General features: G+C 59.4%; 1 protein-coding gene and 1 long non-coding RNA gene across 2 annotated transcripts; both read left to right on the forward strand.

Annotated features, from left to right (window-relative positions):
- The first annotated feature begins 3,408 nt into the window (after positions 1-3,408).
- Positions 3,409-6,844, forward strand: LOC130255593 (class II histocompatibility antigen, B-L beta chain-like). Its single transcript, XM_056496477.1, has 5 exons — positions 3,409-3,538; positions 4,013-4,282; positions 4,913-5,191; positions 5,746-5,925; positions 6,711-6,844. The coding sequence occupies exons 1-5, from the start codon at positions 3,463-3,465 to the stop codon at positions 6,842-6,844; spliced, it is 939 nt and encodes a 312-aa protein (XP_056352452.1). The 5' UTR covers positions 3,409-3,462.
- Positions 6,845-7,193: 349 nt separating this feature from the next.
- LOC130255445 (uncharacterized) lies at positions 7,194-7,865 on the forward strand. Its single transcript, XR_008840935.1, has 4 exons — positions 7,194-7,373; positions 7,466-7,570; positions 7,668-7,703; positions 7,823-7,865. It is a non-coding gene; the product is annotated as an uncharacterized LOC130255445 (long non-coding RNA).
- The last annotated feature ends 1,965 nt before the right edge of the window (positions 7,866-9,830 follow it).

Raw genomic sequence — 9,830 nt, forward strand, 5'->3', positions numbered from 1 at the left:
TCGCAGAGGCTGCAGTGCCGAGCCTTGCTGTGCCTGGAGCTGAACGGAGCAGCTGCTCTGTTGGAGCCCGGGGGCTCCGTGCAAGCAGGAGCAGAGCGGTGCTGCTGCAGCCCAAAGCCGCTGTGAGCCGGGCTGAGCCGGGAGAGAAAACAGCCCGAGGCTTCAGCCCCGCTGCTTCGGCTGCCGGGACCGTGCCCGCAGAGCCCAGCTGGGGAGGAGTTCAGGGCCGGGCGAGCCCGGGGCTTTCATCTCCTTCGGGATCGCCCCTGGATGGTTTTTCCTCTTGGGGAGAAGCCGGTGCCACCTGTACCGTGTCTTCTGAGCGGGGATTTCTCTTTTCTCTGGCATTTTGGGTCTTTTGTCCCAGGTGTGTGGGGGGTAAGGTCTAACAATTTAATATCTAAAAGTTATTTCCTGTTTTTTTCTTGCCTTGTGGGTTATTGTTTGTTAATAAATTGTTGGAGTTTTTTCACTTTCAGCTATTAATATTAATCTCCTATTGGTGGGAAGAGACAATTGGAGCCCTGCAGAGGAAATAACACTCACTCCACAGTGCTCTCTTTTAAATCGTCTCTCAAACTAAGATACCCATCCCTGTGGCCTCCTGCCCCCTCACCCCAAATGGCTCTGGTGGCTCTCCCAATCCATCCCAGTCTCTCCCAGTGTCCTCACAATCCTTCCTAGTGGCACCAGAGTCCCTCCCACTTCCTCTCAGTCCACAGCCATTCCATTCAGAGTCAACTCTCAGACCTCCACCCTCTCTCCCAGTGCCCTCCCAGTGCCCCTCCAAATCTCACCCCTCACTCCCAGTACCCCATCCTCAGTCCCTCCAGTCCATGCCAAGTGCTTTCCACTCCAATCCCAACTCCACCGTCTCTCCCATTGCCCCATTCCAATCCACTCCCTCCCAGTGTTCTCTCACTCTCTCCAGTTTCATTCCCAGTCCTTCTCAGAGGCACACCAGCCCTCTCCCATCTCTCCCAGTGTCATCCAGTGTGTCCATCTTACTGTAGCCCTCGAGCTCCCAGCCCAGCCCTGACTGCCAGCTCTGCTCTATGATGGATTTCTACCCTGCCCAGATCCAGCTGAGGTGATTCCAGGGCCAGCAGGAATTCTCAGTGCATGTGGTGGCCACCGACCTCGTATCCAATAGAAACTGGATTTCTACCAGCTCCTGGTGCTGCTGGAAACCTCCCCAGGTGCTGGGGTCATCTCCAGCTGCCAGGTGGAGCACGTCAGCCTGGAGCACCCCCTGAGCCGGCACTGGGGCACAGCCTGGACCCTGCAGTGTGGAGGGAGTGGGGGAGGCACGCGAGGGGCTGGGAGAGGGATTTTGGTGTGCTGGGAGTAACTGGGAGGGAGTTTGAGATAGCCTGGTTTAAACTGGGAGTACAAGTCAGAGGTCTAGAATGGCTGAAAAGGGGATTGAAGGATGCTGGGGAGGGTAGGATGGGGTTCTGGTGGGAATTGGGAGAGAGATTGGGGGTGCTGGGTAGAACTGGAATGGAGTTTGAGTGAGCCTGGAGTGGATGAAAAAAGATCAGGGATTGGAAAGCAGGGTTGGAATGAGGTTGGTTGTCCTGGTAAGAGACTGGGAGGGTCTTAGTGAGTCCTGGTGGGGCTGGGAAGGGACTAGGAGAGGGTTGGGGGGTCCTGGGGTTGTGGGGGGCAAATAGGAGGGGGTTATGGTACCCTGAGAGGGACAGGAATGGCTTTGGTGGGTCCTGAAGAGGCTGGATAGAGATTGGGAGGAGGTTTTAGGGGGTTCTGGGTGGGCTGGAGGAGATTGGGAGGGTGCTTGGAGGGGCTTGGAATGTCTGTGAGAGGTTTTGGGGCGTCCTGACCCCTGCGGATCCCCGAATGCCAGATCCTGCAGCAAGGAGTTGATGGGGATCAGGGGCTAAGTGTCAGGTTTCGTCTTCCTGGCGCTGGGGCTCGGCTTCTACCTGCGCAAGAAGGAAGGGTCCGAGAGCGTTTGTGTTTCTCCTGAGGCCCCCAGCCCGGTGTCACCCCCTTTCCTCTGCCCACAGAGCTCCTGACCCAGCAGTGGCTGCAGCCCCTCCCCGCGGCCTCGGGCCCGGCCGGGACCCCCCGCTCCGTCCCCGCGCCGATTATGGGGCAGGTCGTTTGTTCCCCCCAGCCCTGCAGTCACTCTGCCCCCGCCCGGCTGCTCCCAGTGTTCCCAATAAAGCTTCCCAGTTGGATCCCATTCCGTTTATTGGGGGGCACTGGGGAGGGATTTAGGGGGCGGGGCGGGGAATGCGACGGCGTTGGGAAAACGGGGGGGGATCCAAGGGTGAGAGCGGGAGAAGGGATGGAGGAGGAAGAGGAGGTGGCGAGATTAGAACGGAACAGCAGCGGGAGAAAGGAGGAACCGAGAGGAAGAGGAGGAGGAAGAGCAGCAGCAGCTCCAGAGCCACGCGATTCCCCCTGTCCACATCCTCCCTCAAACCCGCGGCCCCGACCCCCCAGCATCTCCCCCTCCCCACACCCCATAGCTGAGCGGGGAGGGGAAGATCTGCCCAAATCTCTCCGGGGGTCCCTGAGCGTGGATTTTTCCTTCGGGGGTGTTTGGAGCTCGCAGCTTCCGGAATGGAGCCCCAAATATACTTGGGGGTCCCTGGGAAGGTTTCAGTTAGGGGAGGGGTATTTTTGGATCCTGCTAGAGCCCAAAGCTGAGCCGCAAATGCCCTTTGGGGGATGTTTTGAGGTCTCTGTGTAAGAGGGGACGTCGGGCTTGGGGTTCCCCCGTCAGAGCGGGGGAGGGGAACGGGGAGAGCCCCGGGATAGGGTGAGGGGAGAGGGGGGATCACGGAGCTGGGGGACCCCCGGCAGCCTGGAGAGGGGGGGTGCCTGCATAAGGGGGACCCCTGGGATCCCAAATCCCGTAAGATCGTCGCTGAGCGGGACACTGGAGAGGAGGAGAAGTCCCAGGAGCCCAGGGAAGGGGGACACCCATAACCCCAAAGTGGGGAGATCAGAGAGGAAGAACGCCGGGAGAGTTTTCTGGGATGAATCCTGGTGGTTCGGGGTTTTTAGGGACACAGAATCCCCGGAGAATTACAGAGCTGCGAGTAGAAAATTGGGTAACCTGTAAATACCGAAAAGCTGTGAAATAAACTGCATTTTCTGTGCCGGGATGAGCGCAGTCCGTGTCTCTCCATCCCCGCTCCCACCTGCCCAGCGCCCCAAGGTTCCCCCTCCCCAAAAATCCCCACCCGGGGCCGCAGCGTCCGGAAACGCCTCAGCCAATGGCAGAGCAGGCGGAGCGCGCTGCAGCCAATGAGAGCGCGGAGCGATATTGCGTCATCACCTCCCGGGCAGAGCCCGCGCAAAACGGGTCCCCAAAATGCTCTCAGCCAATGAGAGCGCGGCGCTCATGAGCGGCCCCGCCCCGGCCTGGGGCTCCCAGCGCAGCCCCAGCGGCGGCTTTGGGGCTGCGGCTCCTGCCCGGCGCCGGCCATGGGGCGAGTGGCGGCAGCTGCGGCCGCACTGGTGGCACTGGGAGCCCCCCCTGGGGCGGGCGCGGAGCTCCCGGGTGAGCGGGGGCGAAGGCGGTGGGACGGGGGGAGAAGGGAGAAAAGGGGGCGGGGGGAGCCCGAAATGGAAAGGGGAGGAGGAGAAGGGGACCCCCCAAAGGAAGAGAGGGAGGGGCTGAGGGTTGGGGGAAGGTGAAGAACGGGTGGGAGAGGGTGGGAAATTGGGGAAAAGGGGAGGGTGGGATCCCAAAACATAGCGGGAGGATGGTGGGAAACGGGTGGGAAAGGGGAAATGGGAGGGAATGTGATCCAAAACTCATCTGGGAAGCGGCTTGTGGCTAGAGGAGGCAGTATGTAAAATGGGAAATGGGGGAAGGGTGGAAAATAGGAAGTGGGAGCGCACGCAGGAGCGTCCCATGGCGGCCGTGGGGCACAGGGGGTGAGGGATGGGGATCAGGGGTGGCCACCAAAATTAGGGGGAGTTTTTGGGGGGTGTGCGGGGTCATCCTCTGACCTGTGTCCTGCACACACAGGAGTTTTCCAGCATATGCTTAAGGGCGAGTGTTACTTCATTAACGACACGGAGAAAGTGAGGTTGGTGGTGAGAGACTTCTACAACCGGGAGGAACTCGTGCGGTTCGACAGCGACGTCGGGGTGTATGTGGGGTTAACCCCCCACGGGAAGATACGTGCCCGGACCAGGAACAGCGACGCGGAATGGATGGAGAGAAGACGGACTGAGGTGGACACGTACTGCAGGCGCAACTACAAGATCTCATCCCGCTTCCTCGTGGAGCGCAGAGGTGAGCGTGGAGCAGAGCGTGTCCCCTCGGGCCCTGCCCTGGCAATGACCCTGGAGCCCCTCAAAACCTCCCTGAGAATCACCCCAGAGCCCGCAGCCGTCCCTGGGCTCTTCCCCTGGGCATCCTGTCCCTCTCAGTGACCCGAAAGTTTCTGACAGTCCATCCCAGTCCATCTCGGTTTCCCCAAGCGCATCCGTGTCACGCGTGGTTGGAGATGACACTTTTCAGCCAATCAGAGCACGTCTCTGTGATGACTCATCTGTTGCCAGGCAGATCCGCAGAGCTGGGTGCCCCGCTCTGCACTCGGCCTCCCAGTGCCGTGCGCTTCATTTCCAGTTCATCCCAGTTCGGCCCCAGTCCTTCCCATTCCTTCTCAGCTCATTCAAAGTCCATTCCCAGTCTGATCACAATTTCTTTTCAGTTCATACCCGGACCACCACCCTCTCTCCGAGTGTCCCTCAGTCCCCTCCGATCGCTCCCAGCAAGTCTCTCCTTGTCCATTCTCTGTCCCTCCCAGTTCATTCCCAGTGACTCCCACTCCATTCCCTGCCCCTCTCAGTTCCACACCACCCCTCCCCTCTCTCTCCCAGATCCCCCCTTTGATCCCACTGTGTCCCCACTCTCTCCCAGTGCCCCCCAGCGTATCCATCTCGCTGATGCCCTCGAGCTCCCAGCCCGGCCCCGGCCGCCTGCTCTGCTCCGTGATGGATTTCTGTCCTGCCGAGATCCAGGTGAGGTGGTTCCAGGGCCAGCAGGAGCTCTCGGAGCACGTGGTGGCCACCGACGTGGCGGCCAACGGCGACTGGACCTACCAGCTGGTGCTGCTGGAAACCCACCCCTGGCGCGGGGTCACCTACACGTGCCAGGTGGAGCACGTCAGCCTGGAGCGCCCCCTCAGCCGGCACTGGGGTACGGGGGAGGCACTGGGGGGGCTGCCAGAGGCACTGGGATGTGCTGGGAGTAATTAGGAGGGAATTGGAGAGAGCCTGGTTGAAACTAGGAGAGGGGCTCGGGCGTGTGGAAGGGCTGGGAAGGGCCGGGAAGGATGCTGGGGAAGGTGGGACGGGGTTGCGGGGGTGCTGGTGGGCACTGGGAGGGAGTTTGGAGGTGCTGGGTGTTACAGGGAGGGATCTGAGTGAGCCTGGAGGGGCTGGAAGGAGATTTGGGATGGGAAAGCAGGGCTTGGGATGAGACTGGGAGGGGTCTGGGTGAATCCCGGTGGGGCTGAGAAGGGACTGGGACAAGGTTTGGGGGTCCTGGGGCAGAGGCGAGGGGGCAACTGGGAGGTTCTGTGGGATCCTGAGAGGGACAGGACGGGCTTTGGTGGGTTCTGGGGAGGCTGGGTAGGGACTAGGAGGCTTCAGGGGGTCCTGGTGGGCTGGGGACGATCGGGACGGTGCTGGGGGGGTGCTCGGGGTGTCCCTGTGAGGTTTTGGGGGGCGCTGAGCCCTGCGGACCCCCAGAGATTGCGCCGGACGCCGCCCGCAGCAAGGTGCTGACGGGGATCGGGGCCTTCGTGTTGGGCTCGGTCTTCCTGGCGCTGGGGCTCGGCTTCTATCTGAGCAAGAAGGTTCGGGGGGGTGCCGGGGGTCGTGTCCCCCCTGTCCCGGAGCGTGTGCGCTCCCCGCGGGTCCCCCAGCTCGGTGTCACCCCCTTTTCTCTGCCCACAGAGCTCCTGACCCAGCAGGGGCTGCAGCCCCTCCCCCTGGCCTCAGGCCCAGCCAGCATCCCCCGCTCTGTCCCCGCGCTGATTTTGGGGGGGTCGTGTGTACCCCAAGCCCTGCTGTCACTCTGCCCCCGCCCGGCTGCTCCCAGTGTTCCTAATAAGGCTTCCGAGTTGGATCTGGCTCTGTTTATTGGGTTATTTTGGGGGTTTTGAGGGATTTTTGGTGAAAGGTCATTGCCCAATTTTTTAGTGGTGGGGCTGAGGTTTCTCCTTTTCTGAGATTTTAGGGGTGGCTGTGGCCAAATTCCTCATTTCCCACAATTGGTGGGAATTGGTGGTCTGGGATTTCCTAAACCTCACTCTTTTAAGAAATTTTGGGGGGCTGGAAATGTCCAAAGCCCATTATACCAAAACTTCGGGTGTCTGGACATTCCTAAATTCCTTTCCCCTAGGATTTTGGGACTCTGGGGGTGCCCAAATCCCGTTTATTCAGGATTTTTAGTGAGTGAGAGTTCCCACAATCCTGTTTTCCCTTGATTCCGGGGTCTGGGAGTGTCCAAAATCCGCTGTACAAAAGATTTGGGGAAATGTGAGTTTCCAAATCCATTGTGGTTTTTTTTCGAGGATTTTGCTGCTCTACAAAAACCCAAACCCAGGGACTCAAAATTTGGGGACGTTGGCATTCCCAAATTTCTTTTTTTCCAAGGAGTTTGGGGATTTGGGCAGGTGAGAGCTCAGCTGTGCCCAGAAATGTGTCCCCAGGTACGCGAGATCTCAGCGGTGCCCATGGCGAGGGCTCGCCCGATGCCAGGAACCCCCCAAAGCCGCTCTGTCCCTGCCCCCGGCAGCCGCACAGGGGACAGAAAATGGAACCGAGGGTTCCTGGCTGGGGATAAGGACCGGGAGAGATCCCTCAGCAAAGAGAGATCCCTCAGCAAACTCTGGCACGGCCCCCACAGAGCCGGCCCGGGCACGGCCAGGGAATTCAGCACCGAGCAAATCCTAGCGGGACAAGGAGAGAGGAGAGAAAACTCTGCGAGTCCTTCCCGCAGCCAGCGGGGATCGCCCGGAATGGGGTCAGCGGGTCTCGGCCCCCCGGGGGTCCCTGGGGATCATCCAACACCGATCCTCCTATGGGGGATGGAGCTGGAGCAGAGCACGAAGCTCTTCCCACACTCGGGGCACTCACAGGGCTTCCCTTAGAATTCCTCCTGGAATGTAGGAGGTGTCTTCCGGCCACAAAATTCATATGGATGAAGGGGGATGAAATCCGGGGTCAGGAGACGGAGTAGGGCGGGGTCGTTCCCAACAGCGACGGCACCTTCCACACCTGGGCCAGGATCGAGGCGCGGCCGGAGGAGCGGGAGCAGTACCGGTGCCGGGTGGAGCATCCCGGAATGTCGGAGCCCGGGATCTTCCCTTGGGGTGAGGCTGGGAAGGTGGAATGTGGGAATTGGGGATTTGGGATTCCCAAATGGGGATTCCCCTCCTCCTCCTCACCATCCCATGTTTCCCAGAGCCGACATCAGGCGGGAATTTCACCGTGGTGGTCGCTGTGTCCATCGCTGCCATCATCATCCTCACTGCCCTCATTGGATTCGTCGTCTGGAGGCGCCAATCCGGTAACACACGGGATGGGGGTTGGGAAGGGGCACGGATCCACCCAGCACCGTCTGGGAACCCTGTGCCACCAACGCTGATTCCACTGTTTTTCCACAGGGAGGGGGGACAGGAATAAATATAGCATGGCAGCTGGTGAGTACCAGTGGCAGATCCAGCTCTGGATCTCCTCCGTGTGGATCCCAGGATGGATCCTGGGGTTAATCCTGGTGTGTGATCCGTGCTGGAAACTCATGGATCTTCTCTTTTTGAAGGAAATGATGTGGGGAAAAAGGCTTGAATAGAGGTACAGAGCGGGATCAGGGTGGGATTCCAGAGGGGGATTGGGGCAGAATGGACAGATTAGGATCAGGGAGGGATTCCAGATAAGAGCAGGAGTGCAGAGCAGGACCAGATGGAATTGTGGCATGGGATCGGGGCTGGATTCTGGAGCAGGATCAGTTGGGATGGATGGATGGATGGATGGATGGATGGATGGATGGATGGATGGATGGATGGATGGATGGATAACTAGTGATGGATGGATGATGGTTGGATGATGGATGCTGGATGCGTGATTGATGGATTATGGATGGATGGATGCATGATGGATGAGTGGACGGGGCAGGATTGGTGTTGGATGGATGAGGCAGGATCAGGGTGGGATTCCAGAGCAGGATTTGTTGGGCTGCATGGAGCAGGATTGCAGCAGGATTGGGGCAGGATCAGGTTGGAATACCAGAGCAGAAATGGGTGGGATGGATAGAGCAGGAGTGGGCAGGATCAGGTGGGATCTGGAGCAGCTCCCGCTCTCCATGGGCTCCACCCAGGTCCGTCATGTGGGATGGGGACAGGGACAGGATGACACCGTGACTCTCTCTCATCCCAGCAGCAATCACCGCCTGAGCAATCCATGGAGTTGGATCTGGTCCTTCCCTCTTCCTGGGAAAGCCGAGAGCTGCTAGCAGAACTCACCCCCGCTGCTCCCACCCACCCACAGCTCCTGCTAACAGATCAGTTTCTCATTTTCCAGTGCTTTAACGCCAAGAACCACAAATATTCCCGATGCTTTAGTTCTGATGTGCAATTATCCTGCTTTGGGAAATAAATCCTGCTTGGGGCATTAAATCCGGGTTCACTCTACCAGTGGCTGGCAGTTCTTCTCTGGGAGCCAGGAATGGGGGTGGGGACACTGGGCACGGGGATGGGGAAACTGTGAGCAGGGATGGGGGCACCAGGATGGCATGGGGACAGCAGGGACAGAGATGGGAACAGCAGGAATGGAAATAGGGACAACAGGAGTACGATGCGGACACCAGGAGCAGCATGGGGACAAAAGAACTGGAATGGGGACTTGCCAGCCACGCCTGACTCCACGCCCCGTGTTCATTTCCCGCTCTGCATCCCATGTCCGAGGTGTCCCCAGGAGGGTTCGGCTGCATCCCGCTCCGGGCGGCAGCACCGGGGCCGGGCTTGTCCCGCTCTGCCCAATCAGCGCGCGGGAACGAGGAGTGACGGCAGAATCAGCCAATGGCAGCGAGGGGCGGGCTGCGCACCCGGAAGCAGCCTCGGCCCGCGCTCTCAGGGCCCCCGGGCTGTGTGAGGGGAAAGCCGGAGATGAGGAACAACCTGGAACGGGCCCGGGCCCGAGGCGGGATTGGCCTGGAAACACAAACCAAGTTCTCCGCAGCTCCCGGCACGCCTTTCCCAGCCCTGCGTGTTCGCTGGCTCCGGCTCAGCGGGAAGCCCTTGAGCCTCACTTCTCCTACCCCTAATATGGAGCATCAGTGCATGGCTTTGATTTCCCCCAAAACGGGAAAACGGCCCCAAACCCCTCTGGATGACTGAAGGACGGGAAAATTTCTGGCAGAAAATTCTAAAAAACTCAAAAAAGGATAATAGGAAGTAAACGAAGACCCTTAAGACCAGCTTTCCCCCACCCCTCCCTCCTTCCAGCTGCACCTCCTACTCGGAAGTGCAACGTGTGAGAAACGATGCTCCCATTTAAAAATTTTAGAGGTTTATTAAGCTCTAGGATGAAAGTACAACAAAAGTCTGAATAAGGAGAAATATCAGCGCAGGGAGCACAGGACTAAACCCCCACGTGCTCACCTACAGAATGGATGTTCTGCCTTTTGTGCCCCCGGGCCCTCCCAAAGTCCTGTCGCTGAGCTCCTTCTCTGTCCATGGCTGGAGACTTTCTCACAGCTTGGCTGCAGGGCAGGTGTAGGAACAAGCCGGCCCTGCCCAAATGCCCCGACTGCCTAAGCCACGTCTGACAAC

This window comes from Oenanthe melanoleuca, chromosome 7 (assembly GCF_029582105.1).
Source record: "Oenanthe melanoleuca isolate GR-GAL-2019-014 chromosome 7, OMel1.0, whole genome shotgun sequence".
Taxonomy (NCBI): domain Eukaryota; kingdom Metazoa; phylum Chordata; class Aves; order Passeriformes; family Muscicapidae; genus Oenanthe; species Oenanthe melanoleuca.